Consider the following 27068-nt stretch of genomic DNA (forward strand, 5'->3'; position numbering starts at 1 on the left):
TCCTAACGATTGCTTTTCGGTGATGGTAAGCAATCACACTGATATATTAATATAATTTGGAAACACTGAAGCGTTTTCACTAAATTCCCTGTTTCTTCCCAATTCCAGTATTTTATGAAGACTTAGAAAACTTTTAGGGATAAAAAGATTTCAAAATTGTATGAGATGTGAAAATTATTATGTATTAATATCAATACTGTTTTAATGCACCCTTTATTTAAATCTGTGATGTATTTTAATTGAAACAACATGCTCATGCTGATTTCAACATGTGAAGAAACAAAACACAACATTAAATAGAAATTTGGACACAAATCCAGAAGGACGATTTATTTTTTTATTCTCTTTGAACTACCAGAGTTTAATTTGAACAGTTCTTCCCTTGTAATCATGCAGATTTCACTGGACCATTACAGGTATTTACTACAATAACAAGCAGGTACTTGGATGACATCAAAACTTTTAAATACCGTACTTCAGAAATAAAGAAGCTGCCACACAGCTCTGACTGAATTTCATAAAGTACATATTACCTTAAAAATGGCAAACACTACTCGCTTTTCTTTCTGGAACCAAATGATAAACACTGTACCAAGGAAATATCATGCACAGCAACAGATACTCCTTACGTTCAGATATCACGTTCACACTTTATCCTTGTAATATTTTAATATAGCTTAGGTGTTTGCATCTACTTAGACCAGAAACTACAAAATGACGTACCTATAATAAATAACTGACTCGCTAAGTCAATGGGGAGGCATTTTTCTTATAAATTACTGCCAATTCCAACAACACATCAAGACAACGTTCCTTAAAAACCTTATCACCACTCTACCCAAACTTCACAAATTCAACTGCAATTACTGAACATACGGCGAACGAAAGCATACACACAGCCAAACAGGTACCTTAACACTCAACATTTCAACATGTTTCATTTCAACAAATGTCGCACACCTTATCCTACTACTTATTGTAAAGTTTAATGTGGATGTCACAGGCTGTGAGATTCCATCTTCTGGCAACTCATGTTAAATGGCAAAGATGCGCGGTCTTAATTTTAAATATGTAAGTATGTAAGACTAAAATGGAATGTTCTGGAGGGGTAAGTATTACATAACCCAACAGAAAAATAAAATCACATTTTAATGATTAAAGTGTATGCACTTCTGCAATGTATGTCTCTGACCAAACACTTGCACAGCATCTTAGGGAACTGTTTTTCCATGCTGACAAGCATTAGTTTAATTAGTAGGGAAGGTCTGAAATAATTTGTTTAAAGATTACTTCTTCAAGAAAATGAATGAAAATAATCTAAATTTTCTAAGTACAGAACTGAAAACCTAAACTACATCGCTTAATGTAACCACACACTGACAACAAGTTCCAAGCAAGCTACAACACGTGGGCATTCTGTTTGAATCTCATTTCTTTAAAGGATACTCTCTCTTTCTTCTCCAAAACCAGCCCCGTCTGAGGCAGTGACAGTGTGGAGCTCTGATGAATCTTTCGAAAGCCGTGTGTAACTGGAACGCTGGCTCCGCTTGTGAGCAACACTTTTCAGGTTCTCATTCTGAACGGCAGTTGAATTGGCACCTGAACTCGGGTTCAGGATGATCTGAGATGGATCTCTCATACCTTGTATCTCTTCAAAATTTTGATTGGCTCGATTGTTTGGAGCGCTGTTATTATTCAGGGTTACTGTACTGGGGGTTCTATTTAAATTATAGACCTTCTGGCAGGCTGGCCAGTTTTCTTCTGGGCTACTTGCTATCAGGCTGCTTTCTGATGGGCTCTTCTTATCTTCTGAGCAAATTGACATGCGAACAACGGCTGGATCTTGAAGGCCACTAAGGCTGTGTGGAATTCCTCTCTTTCCACTATTACTGTCATCTTCAAGCTCAATGAGATTGGCCTTTTCAAGCTGCGAATCATCTGTTCCTTCGTTATGGAGAGAGTGATTGGGAGAACTTTCATTAGATCTTACACCAGAGTCAGAAGAATCTTTTTTATCCAAAAGCGCATCTGTCAAGTACTCCTTGGCTTTGATGAAGGTTCTAATAGGTTCAGATCCATGTTCTGGAGACTTGGGTTGTTTGTCTGCTTTTCCGTCTGTTTTCTTATCTTTACCTTCCTTAAGAAGCGGAGTGTTATCTGACTCTTCAGTTCCTGACTCATCTTCATCACTTGGAAGTTTCTGATACCGGAGAGTAACTCCCTTAAGCTTTAAATCTGCAGCCTGGAAAATACTTGTTCTTTCTGATGATTTCTTTCCCAGTAGAAGCTTGGAACCGGACTGATCAGATTTTTCATCTTCTTCAGTAATTGGATCCAAAGGAGATGCATCGTTAGTAGAAACACCTGAAGTACTATAATCAATAACATCATTCCTCTTCAGAAGGAAGGACTTTCTTCCATCATCTTGTTTCTGCTCACCATCTTTTACTTTCTCTTGTTCTGCACTGGAATGCAAGGATCCCCCCGATGTACTCTGACCCATATAAAAAGCACTTGAACTGTGAGGGGAAGACCTTCCACTTACGGTAGTGGAACTGGCACCTCCTTCTAATTGTGACATCTGAGCAATATATTCTCTGTATGCATCTCTATATTCTGCTTGTACCTTGTCAGTGAGCTTTGATATTTCAATACTCGAGTCTTGAGAGTTAAGACTTGAAAGGCTTGGTGTTCTGCGAGTTTGTGACTGGAAAAAAAAAAAAAAAAAAAGAAAGAAAGAAAAAAGAGAGAGATAACAGTTATAGGAACTATTTGTCTTACTTCTTGACCCATTCATACCCAAGAATATAAAAAGCCCTAGATAATACTGATATGCATGTAGAATACATCTGGCTATTAAATACCTGCCAACTTAAGTTACTATGGCGTGGAGGAGCTTCATCAAGACCAATTGTGTTGAGTTCTTCAAAGCTGAAGTTAAGTGTATAGGGAGCTTGACCAGAAAGACCTGTAAGCTCAGTGTGAGGCAACTCAGTGCTATGCCCAGGACGGCGAGCAAGTTCACTATGAGAAACTGCAGAGGTGACGTGTTCAGCTGCTCCTCGAGGATCTTCCTGAACAGCCTGATTTTCTGAATTTCTCATTTCAAGTATCTTAACACACACAGAGGTGAAAAGAAAAAGAGAGAACACAAAGTTAATTACATAGTCAAAAATATATATATATATCTCAAAATTGATAAAGAACAATTTCATTTCATATAGGAGTGTGTAACTCAGCTGTAAAAGTGTAGCTGGCTCTGATTGTGATCATAGAAAAATACAAAGAAAGACCAGTTTACAAACCAAGTACATTTACTGTCTTTACAGCAAATGGCATTTTAATATTAAGAAGTTTTCTTGTATTTACAAAATTACTTTCTGCAGGCCCTTACATGAACTCATATGGCACAAAACACTTGGAATATAGTCTTGTAAAACAAAGTGATAAACACAGCTCTAAAAGCAAGGACAAGCATTCACTTTCACAGCTTCAGTCAACCTGTCTTGTAATTCCTAGTGTTTTGAAGACTGATTTATCAGTTCAGAGATGCACCTAATTTTCAGGAAGAAAAAAGGTAGTACACAAAAAAACTTAACAGAAAATGCAGTTCTCGGTGATGCATATTCCTTACTATAAACCTGACATTTACACTCACAGTGCAAGAAGGAAAATTAGGTATCTATAAATGCTTAAAAGCACATGAGAATGCTGCATTGAATTCAAGTGTGTCAATTAAATTACTGCCCCTTTATCTCATTGACTGGATCTTTAACTTAAATTCCATTTAAAACGGTTCTCTGGCAATTGTGTGCCATGCACGAAGCCAAATGTCAAAAGTGAAAAGCAAACCCAGACATGAAAAACAGTTCTTACAAAAAGAGGGGAAAATCTTGAAGTTCCCAATCACCAAAGACACAAAGCCATAAGCAATCAGCACTTGGTTGTGTACATTCAAGATAAGATGATGAAATAACAAAATAATAAACGCACACATGCTTTAAGATGGTAAATATAAGATAAGAGGTGTTTTATCAGTGTGAGAGAAAAAGACAATCTGGTTAACAACAGAAAAGACTAGTTTACGATGTCCTGGAATTCTGAAGAGGGGGTCTTACCGTGCTCCTGAACAGGTGCCAGTCACCAAAATTCATATTCATTTCTTTTTTCAGTTCATCGGTGTTGCACTGAGCCAAGACGCGGCCATTTATATTTGCCTAAAACAGTAAAACTAAATCATGTCAATTACTGACACAACATCCATGGTGGAAAAGTAACAGACCAGAAAGGTAAAACTGGAAGTACTGATGGGGACCACTATTATGTAGTCCAGTCCTACATAATAAAAACTCTTTTAAAAGATGAATATTTATTGATGATTGTTGAAATGTAGATGATTCCTTTCCATCATGAAATAATGAAAATATTTTCCTAATACTGAGCCAGTAACAGAAAATGTACTCATCATTCATCTACAACAAAAGAGATGTGCCAGTTTTTCAGGGAAAAGAAAAAGCTGCTACCTGGATTTATAACCCATTTACAATACTATTTATCTACAGACGACAATTTAAAAATCATTTTTATTGTTTCTTTACTCTAAATAACCAGTCTCATCAACATGTACGTTTTTCAGTCTCTTCATTTTGTTTCTGTTTTGAAGAGAGCCTTTTCTCTGTGAAATACATGCTTGTCTTAAAAACGATCTTCAAACTCAGCACGTATGGAAATTAAGATGTTCTGATACTCAAGGTGTTACAGTAAACACCTCCGCAAGTGTCAGCTAAATATTTCCTCTTACATGTCTGTGTCCATGGTTAGGTACTAAACACACTAATGAAATTCAGCTGATACCTTTCTTATAATTGCAGAGTACTGAGGCAGCATACTCTGGTCCAATCCATCTATTTGCTTTAGCTTCTCACATACAGCTTCCACACTCATTGAGCTCAGAGAGACATGTGAAACTCCTGTGGTTGGTCCTGCACCTGCTCCTCCTCCTCCCTGTAAGAAGCAAGAAGGTGCCCATAAAAGATTTGTTCAAAACCTCGGTACACCCACAATCTCACAATATGCACTGCAACAAGCCAAAGAAAATTAAGAAATGAGAATAAGAATGCACAGGCATTTGTAACTGATACCAGAATGTCGACATCCCGAGAAACATTTATTGTAGTATTTACATGAGAAAAAAAAAACACAGCATCTTGAGTCCTGCCAGCATGAAAAATAACTCTCCTAAATACATTATTTAAGAAAAACAACATATAAACCAGGACTAGGAAGTAAGTGCTAATCAAATTCAAATGCAGTTTTATTCCAAGTTTCCCAGTAATTTTAGCAGTTAGTTCAGGTTTTGCTGGTTATTTATTTATTTTTCCAAGTATCCCAGACACAACTTAAGATTTTCCTGTCTGAAAGGACTCCTGGTTTAGCATAATACAAAGATGCCCTGAAACACAGCTCCTCAGTTACTTGGATTCACTGGGTACTTTTATCACTATTACTGCATTTTTTATTTTTTTTTTTCCACAAAATCAGTCAGGGTGCTTATATACAGTCATCACAGCACAGAAATACAGGGCAGTATTGCTGCTGCCCTCCAGGATTCTGTAAGGGTGTTTCATGTATCTGGAGCTTTGGCAAGATTCAGGTAGAAATTACTCATACCTCAGATCCCTAACAAGTCACCCTGATAATTCTGCCAGCTTCAGGGCATTTCCAAGCAAGTGTGGAAAAGCAGAACAAATGCATCTGTACACAAAATAATGTGTTCTTCCTGGATGGAAGCCTGCCTTGCATAGGACAAAGTGCAAAGCGCTTTGATGCATAAAAGTCCCTCGTATATGCATACACACAGGGACTAGAAAAAGCCTTATATGCATATATAATGTACATACACACGTATGTTACAGTTATTTAATCTCACAGAAGAACTGATATTAAGTTAATATATTCAAAGATAATTACCTAAAAAATTCAATATTATATAATGATGCTAACCACACCTAAATTGTCAGAAAGAATATTTGATAAGTACTGAAACATTTATTCAGCTATAAGGCAGCAATCCTTAAACTATTCTCATTGACCTTAACCTCAGTTATCTCAAACTCACTGTTATTGGAGATATCCTAATCTGGGGAGGTAAGCAACCTTCCTACCTAAGCTACTCAGGAGCATCTAACTTTGAATCTCAATCTGTAATTCCTCCACAGTTCTCAGCCAAATATGTTTGAAACAGCCTTAAAATAATCAATCAATCCATCCATCAACTTCATTTGAAAACACTAAGGGAGGTGTGGTAGGGATCCTAAGCCTTATGGTTAGGTCATCTGGATGAAAACAGAGTTGAAGCTCAAGTTCAATTCTTTTAAACATTCATATTTCAATATTTGAAGTCAACTGGACATTAAGGACTAAAGATATTCCCACTTGTGGGGTAGGCAGCTTACTTAAATTACTATATAAAATTAAGCATTACACCTTCACTACGATGCAGGCACCTATCATGGTGATTTGGTATTCCAACCAGGGACAAGACAGTTACTTTTCAGGCTCTACAATGTCTTCCTACTTAGGTGCTTACAATGCTGACCAGTTAAGATATTAGGCACATGATGAGGCATGAATTCAGATCTCAATCTAGCCTCATTTTTAGCACAGCTAAAATCCCCATCAAGATAAGAACGTAAACCAACCACCAAAACCACTTCCATTTTTCCTTCAGACTGGCAAAGATTTTTGTCTACTATTTTCCCATAAGCACACTATTTGCTATCGATATGAGTTATATTACATCAATAAAGGTAGTCAGTGAATTAACTCGAAACTTTCTTTCCGAAAAGCAGTTAGATCAATTAAAACACAGTTACAGCCAAAATCACATGGCGGTACTGCTACAGTAAATGATCCCCAGGCAACGTGTGCAAGCAACTGCCTTTGTTCTCTCAATCCATTAAATACAGTATCTATCAATAGCTACAAATCAATGAAGTTTTTAAGACACTTCTAAGTTAACAACTCTCCTCCAGATCAAAATATTTATTTAACAATCACGAACAAGTCATACTTTCTGCAAGCAGGAAGAGTTAGTTTAGGAAGTTCCTTCTGTGTATTCAAAAATACAGCAAAGCAATCTAATATTTAGACTATTTTTGTTGAAGTGTGAACTGCTGGAAATAGATGCACATTAATTCCAAAACATTCTTTATAAAAAGCACTCTCTGAAGAAATGCAATAGCTTTAAGGATATTGCCATCATGTAAGTGAATTAAAACTGTACTTAAACTGACATATTTTTCAGCCTTAGTGGTTTTGTTAAAGATGCTTAAAGAACATTAGTCTGAGAAGTATTTGCCATGCAAAAGCTAAAAGCAGCTTGTCAAAACAAACCTCAAGGCTAGTAATGAGCATTAGTTTACAGACAGCCCAGCATGAAGCGCCAGCATGATAGCTTCAGAAATGACTCTAAAAAGTGAATGATAATTCACAGAAAGTGGCTGTACCTGTCTTGGTCTGCTTAACCCAGACTTACACAGCTTTGAGGAAAGGACAGAACAGAACAAAAAGAAACAACAGCTTAAGGAGACATCGAAAAGATTGTATATAGAGATGACATGCTCACAAGTAAACATAGGAAACAACATTAAGACAGAAAAGCACTGTACTGAGATATTTTCATAAGGTGCTGAAACTTTTAAGATACACTTTCATAATACAGTGTTAGTATGTGCTACATGAATACTATTTTCCTAATAAAACACTGCTTCGATTTGCACTTGTACTACAGCACAACGCTTGCTGCACTTTGCTTGCCCTGAAGTTCAACATTATATTTCTAACCAATAATTTAGCTTTAGATGCATTCTCCTGTCATTTCAAGGTCACACTACATCAGCCCTGTACCTCAAATAGTTTTGAAGCCCTGTTTCTAAGCATGTAATTCCTTACCCAACAAATAAGCCCACTGTTGAAATCCATCTTTCTCCGATTTAGAGATAAGAATGTAAGGTGGGACCATATCAAAGTCTTGCACAAGTACAAGTACACGACATCAGTTGCCCTTCCTTTGTCCACTGATGCCATCACTACATTGAAGAATGCCACCAGACTGTCAGGCACAATCTGCCCTTGGTGAAAGCTCTGCTGGCTGTCTCAGATCACATACACATGTCATAAGTGCTTTAATGTAGCTTATATGAGGATCTGCTCCATGATCTTCCCAGGCACAGATGTGAAGCTCACTGGCCTGTAGCTCCCCAGGTGCTCCTTTCTACCCTTCTTAAAAACAGGAGTGATGTTGCAGTCACCACAGACTTCATCTGACAGCCATGACTATTCAAATATGATGGAGAGTATCACAGAATCATAGAATCACCAAAGTTGGAAAAGACCTAAAAGATCATCCAGTCCAGCAATTCACCTATTACCAATAGCTCCCACTAAACCATGTCCCTGAACACAACATCCAGTCTTTCCTTGAATACCCCCAGGGCCAGTGACTCCACCACCTCCCTGGGCAAAGGGAGTAGCTGCTCCCTGAGTACCTCAACAACTGCATCAGCCAGTTCATTCAGGACCCTGGAATGTATAGACTTGTCCACATTCAGTCTTATCAGGTAGTCCTGAACTTTAAAACTTTATCATTTACGTGGCCGTAGTGATCCACCAATTGAGAGCAACCTAGTAGCTGGACGGAATTACTGTAACTATCATCTATGGACAGTTGCAATGTCTTCAACAAGCATTATACCTTAAGCACTGTTCACTTCCACTGAAATTTCAAAGCAGACTGCAAAAATAAGTGTTTTCAGAATAGAGAAAACCCTGGTGAGGCAACCTGCCAGGCACATAGAATACCACACATTAACAACGTTACTGGAAACTACCCAGATTTCCAAAAATTCAACATTTTACATTTCTTCACTAGGAGAGTGGTTAGGCCCTGGAACAGGCTGCCCAGGGAGGTTGTGGATGCCCCGTCCTTGGAGGTGTTCAAGACCAGGTTGGACAGGGCCCTGGGCAACCTGATCTAGTAAAGGTGTATGTTTGGTGGCCCTGCCAGGCAGGGGGGTTGGAACTACATGATCCTTGAGGTCCCTTCCAACCCGGGTCATTCTGTGATTCTGTGTGTGACAACAACAGGGTAAACCTCAGAAAAAGCATATAATCTCATACTCTGTATTACTGAGTTTCACACTCTGAAAAATGTATATAATGCAATCCTTTATTATCATTACATCAAAGCTTCATTTCTACGTTGTAACTCTTATATTTTCTAACCTACAGCAATCAAATCCTGTAAATTTCCCAATTATTTTCAATGGTTTGAACCTGCAGCCTATCTGCTTATGATACACACTGAGGGTAACAAGTAGAGGAACAACCAGATCCAGGTCTGCTCCTGGAGCTGATGAGCTCCTTCACCCTGAGATGAGTTTCCACTCTTCATTCCCACGTTCCCTTCTTACGCTCACAAATGCACACACACTTCTACTGTTTTCTCACAACACACTGACAAGCTGCAAAGGACTGGGAGGACAACATGATACTCAGATTAGAAATCAAATACAGAGAAGACATCGGCATCTCCCAAATTATACTACAAGAGAAATTTACCTCTAAGTCATCCCTTCACTCAGGGTAGAAGATGACTTGGGAAATGAAACTTTAGGGTAAATTCTCCATTGCATTTTCACAATTGATAAATGAAGTTTATGTGCAGTTAAACACAGTAGTTCTGGAATCTGTGTGTTTGTGGGTTCTTTCTTTCTTTTTTCCATTGCACAATATCAGATTTTTTATTTTTGCAACCATTAACTGCAGCTTTAACTTTTCAGTGTTGCCAACAGCAACAACGGCAGCGATACTTAAGAAAATGGTTATAACTGCATCACCTCTTTGGTGGTAGTATCTCCACATGACTTTTCACTTATTCCCAGTTAGAATCAAAACAGATACCCATAAAGAAGAAATCTCTGTGCAATTACTGAGACTCAAACAAAGATCAAGTCACAGAAGATATCAGTGTTAGTGTTCTGATTCAAGCATTAACCTACAGCCTGTTATTTTATTCCCATGGGACACTGCTGCGTACCGCGTTAACTGCAATGGCTCTATGCCACCAGCTAAAGAAGGAGGGATCAGGTGAGAGCTGACTAAAGCAGGAAACACAAAAGTTACTTCGCTCTAAAATCTAAGCCACAAATGACCACCTATCATTCTCCACACTGCTTAGCTACCACAATATGCACAACAGCTACTGAGAAAGGCAAGGGAAAAACTACAGGGAAAAAAAAATCTATATCTTAAGTGAAATATTAGCTCTTAAATTCATTCACAAACTACATTAGTTTTCAGCTACTCTATATGCCCACCAAAGCCACCGATGCAGTGTTAGTGAACTGCAGTTACGATTAATGCAGACTCATTACTGCTGAAAAAGCAATGAGATGCTAAAATTTCCACACCACATGACTACTCATTTACCATTGAGGGGTCTGTGGGTGAAGAAAGCCCCTCATCAGCATCCTCCTTGATAACATCCTAGCAACAACAAAATATTATGGTTTGGGTAAAATGATCAAGGGCTAAACAGAAAATATGAAGCAAATAATGAATGAGAATGATCTCATAATAATACATAACTCGACAGAAACTTATTTGCTTTCTGTTTGTGATTAAAGAAAAGACTTTAAAACCTTTTGATAGCTTTGTTCAGTGTATCAATGTCCTAGAATTAAAGCGTTGACAAGTAAGGCTTTTATTGCCTCTGTTTTATGGGGTTTTTTTAAGCTTTCTTTAGTTCTTAACTCCATTTAAACAGCCATCTGTCAGTAAAATAAATATTCTTAATAGGAATTATTCTATAGGAAGCCAGAAAAGTCTGTTCGTTCTTCCTTTTCAATGGCTAAATAAAGTTGAATTACATATACTTACAAAACCAAGCTATAACTAATGCACGCTTAAGACAAAATGTATTTTGTTTCACTTGAATATTTAAAACATTGCTTTTAAGTTCTTTCTATGGCCTTCCAGCTTGTAGAAAACTTCACAACATTAAGAGATGTAAAGTTATCTCCAGATGCCATAGAATTTGTTTTACTATGAATTTGAATATAAATTTATCACTAGCATTCTCTTCTTCTTATAACACACTGTACTGTATCAATTTATCTACTGCAGCACAGTTGGCACATTCACTGATATGTTTTCCTGCCAACATTACAGGTTAAACTCCTCCAATCTTGATACTTGGATGTTAAAATTTGTTTTCAACTCTAAGTAGCTTCTAAAGTTAAAACAAAATACATTTCATGTTACATATCAATAGCACCTTTGTTTAAACTATTTATAAAATAGAGCTTGTACTTGTCTAATACTACATTACCATTAGCAATTTTCATTTACATTATCCACCGTACTTATTGTGTAGGTTAGTATGTGAATTAACCTTCAAAATACTTACTAGGCCATTGCTCTGATCTCTGGACAAACTCGTTTTTAGTGGACGTGAGATGAGATGAGAACTGCCAGGGTAATACCTTGGCATGTAAAGACATGGGGCAAAGAATGGCTATGGAAAAAAAAAATAAATGTAACAAAAAAAAAAAAAAGGGACAAACAATTACACAAATCAAAATGTAATAACAAAATAAAACTTATTTCAACAAAACATATTCTGTAGTTGAGTTTAATAAAGTGAAAAGAGCAATTATTAACAGTGTTCTTTTTGCATTTAGCAGAATTCAATCAAAAGCTCTGGAGCGTGTTCTTCAAAACCCCTCAACAACTGACCCTCCCTCCCCACATTGTTCACCCCAAAGCCAGCAGGTGCCTCAGCATGGCTTGCAGGAGGAACAGAGTTAGGGTGCTCACAGGAGTTACACACTAACAGTTGCTTTGAAAACGTGATAAGGTTTCACACTTCTATTATTTTTCATTGATCTCAGAGCTGCTGATCTCATAATGAGAATTTCAGTAAAATGCAAAATACTTCACAGTACCCAAAACAGTTGTACAAAAGCAAAAGTGATATTAATAAGCAACTGTTAATAAAGTCACTTCTAAGAGATACAGGGATCTCAAAGTCACAAATTACTCCATTTGGAACAAAGTACTCCATATGCTCCAGTCCTTCAAGTGCTAAAATCAGCTGCATGAACATATTTCCTGGAACCCACGTGGTACCCACTGGCATGCGACTGAAATGTGTGCATGTGTGTACATCTGAGAATCACAGACCTTACAACTAGTAACGTACTTAAGAAAGGTTTTTCCAATTCCATTCAAATTTGGTTTTGACCTATCTATGAATGTGAATTAGGTTGGGAAGTAAAGACCTTCGTTTCCTTTTCTTCGTTTCCTTCCCTTTTAAGGCAATGTAATGGAAAACCAACAGTCCTCACGCTTCGTGAAAATGAGAGTTACAGAACTCTTTACATTCAATTATTTACTGGGTTCTTCAAAAAGAAAAATATTAACAACAAAAACCAAACAACCCAAAAACATACTGGCGTTTTTATACGCCACACTTATAAACTGTACTACCCTGCTATTTATCAAACAAAACATACTACTTGGTTTATGTTCCTGCACATGACAAGACTTTAAATAGTCCACTGCACCAAATTTAGTGTAGACTAAAACCTTGTTACAACTCGATGGCCAATCTATGAGAGAGAAATAAAACTCGTGGAAATATTCATTTATCAGTAAGGACAAAAACAAATCGAAACTAACAAAAAAAGCATTCTGCATTTGGAAGCAGCAGTCAATGAATGGAGAAATGAAAACTTAATTCATGTGTGCATCAACTATGATGGCATATGCACCAACTCTGAGTAATTACGAAGAAATACATCTGATTCCCTATTCTTGGCTACAACAGGCAGTCTGAGCAGACACAAAAACCACAACAAGTTCACATGCTCTTCCAACATATGAAGATGGCACAGTGTGCACTGTTACCATTACTCAGAATGTGGGAGCTGTTTATTCTGAGGTTTTCAACTTGAGTTGGCCAAATAGGCAGGAGGACCAATGCTTTGGCTTCCCCTCATACGCACTGGTTAGTACAGGATGATTCAGAAAATCCACTGCCTTGAGGCACAAGCTCTACGGTATGTCGTGGAAATAAAACTCTTCTCAAAAAAAAGTTTATTTCTCAAATAATTAAATGCTTCCGTTTTCCACTAGCAGCTTAAACCACGTGGAAAACCCACAAGCATGAGATGCTTAATTATGATACCACATTCACATGCCTGGCTCTCACTGCAGGCTACCCTCTGAAACAAAGTGAGCACCTGTTTTTCGGTTGCGAGTCATCAAACTACTAAGCAATGAAAAAATTTGTCCAATAAGGCAATTATACCACAATTTTTTCACAATTTCTAATTATGCCTCATGCCTGCTTCAGTTACTCCAATGCTTCCCACCTGTGGAATTAATTCTCCAACATCAAATTTAAACTCTGCAGTCTCAGCTCTCAAAGTATGGTAACACAGGTATCGTGAAAACAGGAGATCAGTATAAATACATACTGGGCATAAACCAGTGCAGAGCTGTTCTCCAAGTTTGCAGACAGCTTTTTTAAATCATAAGCACAGCCCAGGTATCAAAGAATTTGCTGGTATATTTATCAGTATATTTACTGATGTAAATAATAAAATAAAATCCTTACATGCCATCGTTTCTAGTTCTCGCTCAGTTAACTTAGACATGCCTACTGCTCTGATCTTCTCCATTAGAAACATGAGCTCCATGACAGCAGCAATTTAGGGAAGCTGAACTTGACACCAACCAGACAGGGGTAAACTGTTAGCTCTCTATTGCTGTCCAAAACTGAGACCAAAAGTGCCAAGTCGAAGAGCTGCTGAAGTGGACTGTAGCACAGCAATACACAGGGAGAATGGAGCTTTAAACCAAAAATGAAGAGATTATGTGGCTGGAAGTTCAAGAGCATTACATGGGAACATCTGAAGAACAAAGCAGCAACATACAGAACATAAGAGCAGTATTTTCTGAATAAAAGCAACAAGAGCCTTACATAAAAGCTAAAAGGTTTGTTTTGTTTTTTCCTTAAGAAAAAATGATCACTTAGGAACAACAGGACAGGAACCATTATCTGGTCAGAAGAAGGCAACGTATCCACCCAAAGAACTTAAGAACAGTTTGCCATAAAATTCAGACATCTCCAGAGCAGCATTTGACCCCGCTGCGCTGTGTCATCCAGGTATCCAAAGACCTCCCTCAGATACTGAGGAAAGCCTACTCATCTGTCAGGGTTCTTTTATTAAATACCATTCTTCCAGAAGCAAAACGTGACTGAAAATGCTCTCAGAAAACCTTTCTACCATTGTGAGGTTCTCGCTATTTATCTCAGTATGCAGTGTTTTATACCTTAGAAAAGCAGTATAATATTCCTTAGAGAAAGGCCAAAATAAAAACACTTGAGTCTTAAGAAGGAAAAATGATCACGCCTGGAAGTCTATGCATGCACTTAATAAAAATGAACAAATGAAATACTTGTAAAAAACAGGTAACGGCTCACCAATAAATGCTTTTTTTATTATTAGAGCTGTAAAAAACATCTAAATATCTAAGTTTCAATTGCAAGCTACCACATACTTAAAACCTTGTCATGTACAGGAACAGACCAAAACCAGGGCTTTCAATTAAACACTCACTTGAATTAAGTGAGTCAGTTATCAGCAGGAAGATTAATAAGACAAGCATTTATCAGCACTGGGCAAAGAACACGTCTTTAAGTTATTTTAAACAAAACAGTATATATGCTCAATATAGCATCAATATAAGAATAATTTTAGAACAGATAGAAGGCTCTGTGCTAATTATATTCTCTTCTGCCTTGGTTGATGAACATTAAGTAATAACTCAATTTTTTGCCAGCTTATTAGATTGAACCTTAACCTACTATCATACCTCACTACTTAAAACTGCATACAGGAACAATCTATGACTTGCATCTGCTTTCTGAATACTTTTTTCTCCCTGATAACATTGCAGGAAAAAAAAAAAAAAAGAAGAAATAAGGTTTAAAAATACTGAATATATCTCACAAAAATACGAAGTTACAAATTATTTATACCTTAACAACTTAGAACAATGTTCAAAACAACAGTTTCTCTTACACTGTTTAGATTCAATCCCATTATATAGTAAAGCAGTACAAATTACAAGTGAGCCATGTGTAGGACTATGTTTTCTGATGCCCACAAATAACTCAAAATTTTACGCAGTTTATGGTAATTCTTTAAACTGGTGCAGCACTGGTTAACAGTAAAGATCCCAGAATAACTTTAAATAGAGATAAAAGGGGAGACATGTCTAGATACATTCTTGCTGGGCAGCTCCTCCAATGTTTCTGCAGTTTGCCTCCTTTACCAAGAAAAAAAAACAGGATCTTCTCTAATGACTGTAAGCAAGTATATGAAGAAGTGTGCAGAACTTACAATTTAAAAAGCAATATGTGTATATACACGTAAAGAGTATCTACAATACCCTACAACTAAGCAGCATATCTCAAAGTGTTTGACCATTCTTCCCTTTGTGTAATATTCTAATGCAATTTACCTCATTTCCCTGTGAGACTACATGAGTGAACATCACTGTAAAATGTACTGTCTTTTGGACAAGGCTCCATTTCTAAATATAATTTGCCTGGGTCTTTTAAACATTTCATAGATATCACAGGTAACACTATCAGGTTAAATGACAAGAATATGAATTGGTTCTTCATTATTTACCCGATTGTAAAATGGATGCTGAGGTCCTGTCATACCACTATAGTAACTGCTGTGAGGTTGGGGTGACAGAACTCCACTGTTGAAAGGTCCATTGAAAGAGGTTGTAGAAGAACAGGCAGATGAAGGCTGACTGAACAGAGACGCTGCTCTGCCAGGTGCCTCGTGTAAAGGCAATGTGGGATAAGGAAGTCCTCCTATATTCATTTGATCTCTTGCAGCACGAACATCTGAAGAACAAAGGCAGAAGGAGAATGAGATCGAGCCTGAGATACTTGAACAGGTTTTGATTTGTTTTCCCACTGTATCCAGTTCTGGGCCTCTCAGAGTCAAAGAGACACATACACAGTAGAGAGAGCCCACCAGAGGGCTAAGAAGATCCTCCTGTTAGGAGAGGCTGAGAGAGCTGGGGCTGCTGGGCCTGGAAGATAGGAGGCTCAGGAGTATCCCACTAATGTATAGCAATACCTGGAGGGAGGGCGTAGAGAGGATGGAGCCAGGCTCTTTTCAGTGGTGCCTAGTGACAGGACAAGAGGCAATAGGTGCATGCTAAAAACACAAGCAGCTCAGTTCCCACTTAGGATACTGTCAGACCAAAAACTCGTAAGGATCACATTTTAAATTTAAAGATAAGGTTTACCTCAAAGATTTAGCACCTTTACACAGGGAGAAATATTAAGATGTCCTGGCCTTACTCCACATCAAACAGTAACCTCTGTCATATTAGAGGTCACACCAGTCCTCTTCAGAATATTTACTGTCAAGAACATACCTGAATCTGAATTCATTTTCTGAGGCTACAAGCTAGTAATGACAATGAACAATAGTTGCCCTATTGGCAATTTAAATATAATTCTAACACAGACTAAAAAAATGACTGAGGTACCAACTGCACGTGTGTCTAGCAGGGAATGAATCAGATTGGAGACATTCCACTCTATTTCACTGGCTTCAGTTCTAAAGGAACTGATGCTACCTAAAATTGTAAAAATCTACTTGGAAGTAAATTTGCATCTCTACGAATAAAACATCATTCTGATACATGTACTCTTTACCCACAACTGCTAAAGCTACCTTTGAATCAATTACTAACAATACTTTGTCCATTCTGTAGAACTACTTCAGTCTAGTATGATTTAGCCTGTATAGAAAGCTATGGAGAAAATTGAACAACTTTTTACTTAAGTCAGGGCAGGTGATGGGAAGGTCTGAACTGATGAACAACTCAGTATCCTGAACAACATGCAAAGTAGCTCTACCTCAATTATCATTTTCCACTTACTTGAAAACATGTTTACCTGCAATGATCTCTCGTAGTTTGGGATCCAAGTTGACAGTACATGGCAAAAAGGTTCTTACATCACGTGCTACAAGAACAGGTGTTCGTGAAGACAAAAATACTTCAAAGTTCCGTATATCTCCATCAATTTCAAGCAGTGGCTCAACATCTTTAGTTGTAGGAATATTCTTTGAAATTCTGGAGAGAGAATAATGGATAAATTATAAACAAACTATAATACTCAGAGTATGGCTATTCACTGAAATCAGATTGGGAATTTATAGCTCTAATTTCAAATCTAAACCAACAACAAGTTAACACATCAGCATTAACCTGAAATATTTGTTCAAGTTCTAATACACAAATTAGAAATTCCACAGTTAAAATCCCAACTTTCAAACCAATATTTCTTCCAACAGGAACAGTCAGGCTTCACAGACACTGATCAGAACCCACTTGTGTGAGATTTCATGGTAAATAAGAGTCTGCTTCCAACTAACTCACCTTCTAAGGCAAGATGCCACCAACATCACCAGTACACCAAGTACACCAACAGACAAAAAGAAACAAAACATCAACAAAGCAGTGAGACATGGTCAGTGTTGACGCATTATGACTGCTGGCAAGCAATGGCAGTTTTCTGCTTTTTTCTGTGTATGTGCTTTGTGGTAGTTGCCTTTATTATAAGCTTTCATATAAAGGAGTTTCATGGAGGAATGAGGAGTACTGTCTTGTGCTATACTGAAATTAATATTAGGTCAATCCTGTTAATTTTACCAATTATTAGAGAAAATAGCTAAATGGACCGTGTACCTAACAAATGGGTGCTTCTGCTATACTGTGCTTTTATATGCACCTACAAATTACTCCTTGTTCTTCACATCAAGAGTGAGTGGTCAAAAGTCAGAAAAAATTAAGACCATAGACATTATCAAAGTAAAATCTGTCCAGTCAGCAGAATCTGATTATGTCAACTGTGCAAGAAAATCTGGCTATTACGTTAGTTTTATATGAAGCAAAGTGGAAAACCCTATGCATAAATGTACATGTTTTTAAATGAAAGACCATAAATTTTAAAAACCAACATTAACATACATATCAGTTATGCATATTTATTTTCAGTACTCCAGACAAGAGTTTAAAACTAGCAAAATGAAGATTAAGTCAGTACTGAAGTCAGGGACCAAGGAGTTAAAAGAGTGGCCTATTTCAACACTTAAATCTACAAAATAAAATGCTGAAAGAGAATGTGACATAGATTTAAATAAAACACACAGCTGATGAATCACATGAAACAAATTAGCTGAATTTTAATGCCAGCTCTACTTAAGTATGAATGTGAACAGTGTTCTGAATATGACGAACAAAGTGTCTGTTCAGAAGCCAGTAGCCCACTGCTGGTGTACAGATTGAAGTCTCTGTTCTAACCTCCTGAGCTCAATGCCTTAAACTACGCCTCTGAAAGAAATATTTATGTAAATGATAATCTTTTGGCTAAGGGCCACAAGAATGGTATGCGTCTGTACTTAGATAAAAACCAAAACAATAAGTTAGCATGTAAAGCACTTCAAGAGTTACTTTTTCCAGAATAAAAGTACACAGATCTAAGAATTAAGCTCTATGCGAGCACTGTATTTTCATTGCCGGGCTAGATAGTCCTGAGGGGAAAAAAAATTACTCTTTTAAATCAGAAACATCAAAAAAAGCGTCAGCATTGCTGAATGTCTGTTTCTGTGAAAAAACTACTTCAATATAAAAATATGGGCCCAAAACAGAACATTAAGTTGATAAAAGCTTAAAAATTCATTCTACTTCGCCTCTGATGGCCTTACCACTAGCAGCTATCATTAAAGGCCGCATTCAGAGTGGATTAAGTTGTATTCCAACAATGTCCAATAATGATTTCCTAAAGAAAATATTTGAAATACATACTGGTAAGTCATTTGAATATTCCATTCAAAAGACTCTGAATTTGCTCCATACCTCTTCACTTTTGTTCAATTTGCATTTCCATGACTAACTTGGAAAATAACCACCATGGTCCAGCAGCACTGAGCGCCGCCAGCACAGGCTGAAGGCAGATGCTAAACCATCAGGCTCTATGTGGCACAGCACATTTGCCACCACCTTCTGTAGGAGAGGTCACCACCATAGGACGTGCTCCTTCACCACCGAGCCAAGTGGCACTGTGCACAGCTCAGATCTGGAAGGTCATCCCCATCGCCCTTACCAGGCCTCCCCCCCGACAGCAAAAACAAAGACATTCAACAAGTTCATCTTCAAACATGTAAAATAATTTTCCTCAGCTGTTTCATAGCAGCAAGTAACTAGGCAAGTAAGTGTCATTTAACGTATGCACACCATAAAAAGCAACTGACCTAATTAATTAGAACTATTAAGAAATAATTAGAGCAACAGAAGGCGTAAGCAAGAAGGCAAGTCATGTTTTACTTATAACGTGCCTTTTAAGTTTTTCTTTTGATATAGTTTAAGACAAAACTTAAAACAGTAACTTAAACTGATCAAATAATTTTCTCTTTTAAAATGATACAAAGCCATTTTTCCTATAGGTCTGATGCTAAGGAAAACCTTGAAAATGTGGGCCATTCTGAAACGCAAGACAAAACATATGTGCTTAACGACCTGGTTGTAAGATACCTGTTCTTTATCTAATAAACCAACACCAGCGACCTGATACTTTGCTCTGCAGTTGCGCATCCTACTCTTCTTGCACCTGGTCAAAATAGCAACAGTGTCTGCAGGCACAACGGTGTATTTCTTACACATTAAAAGTTCGTATACAAAACACTCCGCAAAATTTATAGTACTATCAATCTATCAACAATAGAGCCTGAAATACTCTTCAGGCTGCAACAGGTAGCTCGGACATTAAAAAGAACATTTGCTCATATACAAACTTGTATAAAGACAGAAATAAAAAGTCATCACACACTCAATAGTAAAACAGAGGAAATCAATGTTTTACTTTAATAAAGACAAAAAGGGAAAGCAATAGTTTGACATTGCTACCTAGGAAGAAAATTATAACCCCCTTGTTGCATATTAAGCAGTACAGAGACTTCACTGAACAGATGCAATAGCTATTTAAAAACTCCTATTACCATAGGTATTCAGGAAAGCTTTCTTTGCAAAACCAACTATCCAAGCCAAGTAACGGTAGATAAAGCACTTCTTCTGAGTCTTCTGGTTTTGATCACTTAAGAAAGAAAAAGCATTTTCTTCAAAGATGGATATTTATTAAACTTCTAATCTCCCATGCCCAGTATCATGCTCTACCACTGAGCCATATTACAGAGATCAGATTTTAATTTAACTTTCCAGAATAGTCCCTATGCCAACTTTCTTTTTAATTAAAAAGTGTTAATAGAGTTTAAAATGTCTGGATTCATTTACAGCTTTACAGTGCTATTTGAATTAGAGAAAGCAAAAAGAATTTTTCTTTTTTTAAAGAAATACTTATTAAATAGATAGAAAAGCAGCAAAATGGAGCAGTGAAGAATCTAAGACTGCTCAAAACCGCTCTGCTGCAAGCAAAAAAAGTAATTATATCTTCCTAATTAGATGTCCAACAGGATCACTCACACAAGTAAAATATGAGAATACTTCATTAATCCGCGTGCAGTATTTACGCCACCAAACGTTGCTTGCAAAGCTTTTTTACAGCTTATCTGGAACAAAATTCAGAGATATGAGACTAACTAGTCTACATTACCAAGGTAACTAGGAAGAAAGGCAGAAAATACTTAGAGAACTTCCTTTCTCTAGTGTTCTGTTTAGCTTTTGCTCCAGTCCTTTTCTCTCCCCAGCATTTTTTCAACAGAACTCTCTTCATACTTGTCCTTTAGTAATCTCTGTCCTTCTCTTTCACGCCTTGCCTCATGCACTATACAGTTTGGGAAATCACAGAATAGTTTGGGTTGGTACAGACCTTTAAGATTACCTAGTCCCAACTCCTCTGCTATACACAGGGACTCCTCCCACTACACCAGGTTGCTCAAAGCCCCATCCAGCCTGGCCCTGAACACCTCCAAGACAGAAACACCCACATCCTCTCCAGGCAAAGAATTTCTTCTTCGTATCTAGTCTAAATCTACCCTCTTCCAGTTTAAAGCCATTTCCCCTTGTCCTGTTGCTATATGCCCTTACAAGAAGTACCTCCCCCGTCTTCCTGTGGGTCCCTCTTCATGTACTGGAAGACCTCTAGAAGGTCTCACTGAAGCCTTCTCTTCTCCAGGCTGAAGAGCCCCAACATTCTCAGCCTGTCCTCACAGGGAAGGTGCTCCAACCCTCTGATCATCTTCCTGACCCTCACCTGGACTCGCTCCAAAGTCTGACATCAACTGGCATTCTAGCTATTAACACTGGGACATTATTAGCATAAGAAACCTAACTTTCTATGTCCTTCATTGTAAGTAAAATACAATTAAAGGAAACTGAAAAATAAAAAGTGCACATTAAGTATTTAGAAGCAATGTCTCACTGTGAGGTCTCCAAGAATACTTAATTGACTCCTTAAAATAAGTGATTTAATTGAACCTGGTCTAGGCAAAAGATTTCTGCAGAGAACATTATGACCAGAAGAGACGAATGTGGCACTTTTAATTTCTATAATCACTAAAAAGCTACACTGCTTAAATTAATACATCAATAGATTTTACACAAGTTGCAAATCCCTCAAAAGTTAATTTCACTCTTTTTATTGAAAGGTATTTAAACAGTGTCAAAACTGGAATTAACATAATAACCTTCCAGAAAAGTTACATTTCAAACAATCTTGCTCATTTTAAATTGCTAGAAATTTGCAGAAAAAAATATATAACATGCTTTTTAACAGAATAATTTAATAGGTACTTGTCTAAAACACTGTAATGGAAAAGTAGACAGATAATGCTTATCTTCAGTCTTTATTTTACTCCTTTTCTTCTTACTTATGTATATTAACAAAAAAAACCCCTCAAATGATTTAGACAAAAGCTTTTAGCTCAACACATAATTGCAACAAAATTACAATAATTGTACCAATTAAAATAATCCTGAATGAACAGTTTGTCATCTTAATGTTCCAATGGTTTACAGAAGGATCTACTTAATTAGATGAAATTGCTTTCCAATGTTAGTATCAAATGTCATTTGTTAAAAGTTGAACGATTTCGAAAATAATTTAACAAAGCAATTTTACAAAACACCAAGAACCAACATTTTCTTTTCAGCTGAATAAAGCAAGCAGATGTGTCATCAAATTGCTATAAAAATAAATGAGCCTTTATATGGGGAAAAAATAAATTTTACTACTAGTGCTACAGAATACTTTTTTTCTGATTTTTTTTTTTTATGAAATCCATTTTTTTTTTAAATAAAATAATTTCATACCATTTCTACCTTAGTAGTATTTTTAGTATACTGTAAATACTCTTTCTAAATTGAAGCAGTAAACAGTAAAGTACAAATATTCAACTACAGGCATTTTCCTGTCTTCCTAATTTGGTTCACATGGGCTTAACACACAAAAGCTTTGAACTTATCAGTAAAATACAGCATCAAATAAATCTACACTATATAACTCCAAATCTACAATAATCAAGTGTTGTTCCATTTATTACTACATTAATCTTTTCCAGATGAACCTGAAGAAAAAAGGAAAACCAGAGGATGAGTTGCCTAATAGAGATTAAGTATTCCCCCAGTTAGTTAGCAGAGATAAATATTTCTATGATTATTTCCTGTGAGTGGTAACTTTTGGGACTTGAAGAAAAAAGCAACAAAATCATACACCCATACCAAAACTGGAAAGACAATATCTAGAGCTGAAGAAGTCAAGAAATCCCAATACTTTCCATGATTTATAAATTAGTCAGAGTAGATGCCTTCTACAAATTATTCCTTAGAACAGTGTAACAGTTAGAAATGCGTTAATAAAACCTAATAGAAGAACTATAGCTAGCTTACATCCTTCAGTTCTGCCCACAAAAATAGTCCTGAATAAAAGAAAGCTACTGTTTGTTATACTATTGGTACGTTCTGCTTTGGCACACGGATTTGCCATCCAACACAGGTTAAGTATGTACAGATACATGGATATACCTCAGATGTTAAATTCAGCCAGTGATTTGTGAATTTTATGTTGCTGCGTTTAAAACAATGGCTACTTACACCTCTGAGGAAAGCACAACCATTTTCTCACCCTGGAAGATCTCTCAGTTTTTAAAACCAAAGATGTAAGAATCTTGATTTTCATAGATTTCTTTGGTTTCCAAGAAGCACGTTTTCAAGGAAATTAAGTAAAGGGCGGAGCTCCTAAGCTGAACAGATGGCTTGTGAGCGTTCCTTCTATCTTGAGCCAAGCTATCATGTTCTAATATCTTGAATGGATGTGTAAGAATAGGCATGTCACAAAAATTCAGGGACCAGCAATAACTTGCCAATATCCTCAGAAAGCTGCCTTGGTACCTCAGTTTGAGCAAAGCTCGGGGAAAAGAGTGAGAGTTAAGAATGTCCCTTGTGACATCATGCATGACAAGCAGAGCAACCCCAGAACTAGCCAGGAGGAAACGTCTAGATAGAAGGTTGTATGACTACCAAATGCTGCATCGTTAAACAAAATGTAAAGTCAGTTCTGGGGACAAGGACTCTCTCCTCTCGAGTATATTTAAGCACTAAGAGAGCGAGTCATGGTCTCCCCTTCAGTACAATCTCCTTAGATACACCAGCTGCATTTCTCACTGTTTCACCACGTAATGGCTACAGTTATATTCAGAAAGTAACCTAGACTGCATGAGAGAGCAGGCAATACCATGGATCTATCAAATTATAATTACTGGTCACATACTCTGTCCACATGGGCAACTCACCACACTTGCCAGGATAGGGTTCTGCAATTGGCCACACAGGCTGTCCCTACACACCTGGTAAAACTACTTTACACACAGAGTATTACATAAAACAGTCACTGCTGCCTCTCTCTTCCACATGTATTTTTTTTTTCTTTATTGAAGTAGCCTTAGCTGCTGTGGTTAGTGCTGAATCTGATCTTTTCCTCCTGCTGTAAACACACTCAAACCACATTTATTTGTGTATGTTTTCTAAGAGCTTCAATTACTGACTCTCAATGATCTTGAATAAACTTCAGGTGCAAGGAAAAACCACAGAACTCAGCTTAGGTCTCTGCCTACAGTAATTTCGGGGTAAAAATTCAGACATCCAAAGTTTTTCAAGTGTTTACAGGTTTGTTTAGTCACTTTCTGAATCCTCCTCTTGAACTCAAGAGACTAACGAATGCCTCAAGTTCCACTTCCATCTGTGTAAACCTTAACACATGGAACAGACTTTAAGCCGTAAAGGCAGTCCAGCTACTAAAAGTCACGACAAGTGACAGACTGGTAAAGCCACCATATCTAGAAAAGAACTGACTAGCTCACAGCTGCAGCATCTCCCATCTACACCTTCAGAGCTCACAAGGACAAGGTGCAACTGGCAAGATGGATACGGAATCGCTCCAGTGACTTTTAAGAGCAGCTTCCAACAGACAAAGCATTACAGATTTAGTTCCTGCCACGATAAGGATACAAACAAGAAAACATGTTCAGCAGATTCATCTCATTCAGTGAATCAACTTAATGAGGAAAAGGAATGAGAAGATATTGCCCTTGTATAACTGGCTTTAACATCAATATTTTTACTTCAGAAGGTGTTAATATCTAATCACTGCTTTCTACTGCCTTAAACAGTAGAAGGTATATAAAAAAAGAGTAAGACAGTTAAAACTCAGATCCTCAAACTGAAATGATTAACCAAGATCTCTAGGGGAAATACGATTCCAGTGTCTCAGTCTTGAGAACCAGAGAATCCCAAACAAAGACAAAAGCACGCTTTACAAAGGAAACCAAAACTGGAATCCTTCACAGCAGGACAAAAAGGAAAAAAAAACATGTGTTGATACACATAGAATAAATTTAAAGTAAAACTGGGGCTCTTCTCATCCCTTAAGCTCTTTTCGACTTAGGTACATCCATTCTGAAATACAGCGACTATAATCCTGCAGCGATCAGAATGGAGTTGCATCACAGACATGTATAATACAAAAACTTCTTTCGTCTCTTTGCTAAAAACTCCTAAAGACACAATTTCCTTTTCCGCGCACTGTTGAGCGCTGAACATACTTCTTCATCTGTCAGCAATGCATTTGTGAATTTTCTTCATAGGTGCAGATCCACAGACCACAACTACATCAGTAGCCTCACCGATGAGGTCATTTTTCCCAGTAGGCTACGACACACATCCACAATGACTTCCAGCTGCAATTTGCTCATCGTTTCTTCTGCAACCCTCTGTGAAACAGCTGTGCCGGTTAAATCTCCAGATTGCATCTTCTCCCTGTCAGGGAGGGAGTTTCTCATGGAACTCTTACTCCTACTTTTTGCTTCCCTGTTCTGCTTTCCTCAAACAATCTTCCCTGCAATTACCCTAAGTTTTAACACACGTGAATGCTCACAGGATCTCACCTCCTATTATCCTGAATTTTAATACATGAAATGTTCTCAGGATCTTGCTTAAAACTTCTGAAATCTCAAGACATGACATCACCTTCCTCACGTGTTCACCGGCTCTGCTGAAAATTCAAATTCATGAAAAGTATCTTCACTCTACAAAAGCCACTGCAGCTTTTCCCAATACATCCTTTATTTAGATCTGGCACTGATATTCATTCTAGTGTCATGGATATTTTACGTAGTCTTCACAAGAGCACATTCCCATAGCTGGCTAGTTTATAAGTGTGAAAAGTATCAGTTGCAAATGTTCAGTTGAAACTTGCTTTAATCTGGCAACTTAATACAGTGACAACTTCATTTACAGAATGCCCAAGTATTCTGCTCCCCTTTCAGGGTTACAAACCTTTGCTTTCTGCAATTTCTACAAGCCATCTTGGCACTACACAGAACTGACGCTAGGGAGATTCTACAGTAACACAGAAGAGAACTCAGCACAACATAAATAGAGACAAATACTAACTGTACGCTACTAAAATCAATGTAAAAAGAACATTATAAAAAAAAAACCTATTGGCAAAAGATTACTTGGAAAGGCAACTGACAAACTCTAAAGAGTAAATACTGGTGCCACTAAGTATACCAACTGGAAGGCCAAACAAAGTAGAGATCCACACCAGCAAAGAGAAATGCTGGCAAGTAAGAGGACACAAGTGAGATGATATGGCGTGTTGAAGGGAGTATGAAGATTAAAGACTTTGCTTTCCCAGAATCTGGAGACAAAAAGCCAACAGTGTAGACTCAATATTTATCTTCAAAATTTGACATAATTGAAAAGCATGGGCTTATTTCCATCTACTAAAGAAAGAACTATAACACGAACATCTACCTGTTACTAAGAGATAAGTAAGCAGTGTTAGCTCACAGTCTGCCCACAGAGATGTTGCAAAGTGATGCTCACTTTAATTTTTGCTCTGAGTATTCAGCACTCACAGACATTATCCTATAAGGTGCTGCCACCACCCTGGAGAGGCACAACACCATCCAAGTGAAAGGTACATGAGGTGACTACTCCAGCTTCACTAAGGAACTGATGAATAGTTCTAGGACAGCTTTCATTTGTCTTAGTTCAGTTTTCCTAACTACAACAGACAGCACTGAGATGTGACAGCAGGCAGACCCTCCCTTTACTACATAGCCTGTCTATGCAGTTTGCAGACCATTTTATTCTTCCATTTCTTCATGCTCTACTACTCGACTCTTTTCATTTTAGATAAACCTTCGGTATTGTTTATTCTTTGAATCAGCACCAAAAAACAAAGCACCTGGTGGAAAAGATGCTGTACCTGAGAGCAGAGCACCATGAGCCAAGGCAGAGCACCGTGCGAGTGCCACCTGCCGGCACCGACTGCTGGCAGGGAACAGCTGGGAGCTGCCTGCCTCCAGAGAGAGCCACGCAACAGCTGTACAAGGGGTTTGTCACCTCTTGTCACACCCTCAGTGCACACCTGAGGTATC

At 37.5% G+C, this 27068-nt stretch overlaps 1 protein-coding gene across 1 annotated transcript in view; it reads right to left on the reverse strand.

Moving 5' to 3' along the window:
• Positions 1-303: 303 nt before the first annotated feature.
• KIDINS220 (kinase D interacting substrate 220) overlaps positions 304-27068 on the reverse strand; it is a 50481-nt gene continuing 23716 nt past the window's right edge. Inside the window, 9 exon segments of the mRNA XM_032443828.1 lie at positions 304-2707; positions 2865-3113; positions 4119-4217; positions 4855-5004; positions 7509-7541; positions 10492-10548; positions 11471-11578; positions 15771-15997; positions 17066-17244. Coding sequence (XP_032299719.1) covers positions 1436-2707; positions 2865-3113; positions 4119-4217; positions 4855-5004; positions 7509-7541; positions 10492-10548; positions 11471-11578; positions 15771-15997; positions 17066-17244 — 2374 coding nt within the window. The 3' untranslated portion in view covers positions 304-1435.

This window comes from Coturnix japonica, chromosome 3 (genome assembly GCF_001577835.2).
Source record: "Coturnix japonica isolate 7356 chromosome 3, Coturnix japonica 2.1, whole genome shotgun sequence".
Lineage (NCBI taxonomy): Eukaryota > Metazoa > Chordata > Aves > Galliformes > Phasianidae > Coturnix > Coturnix japonica.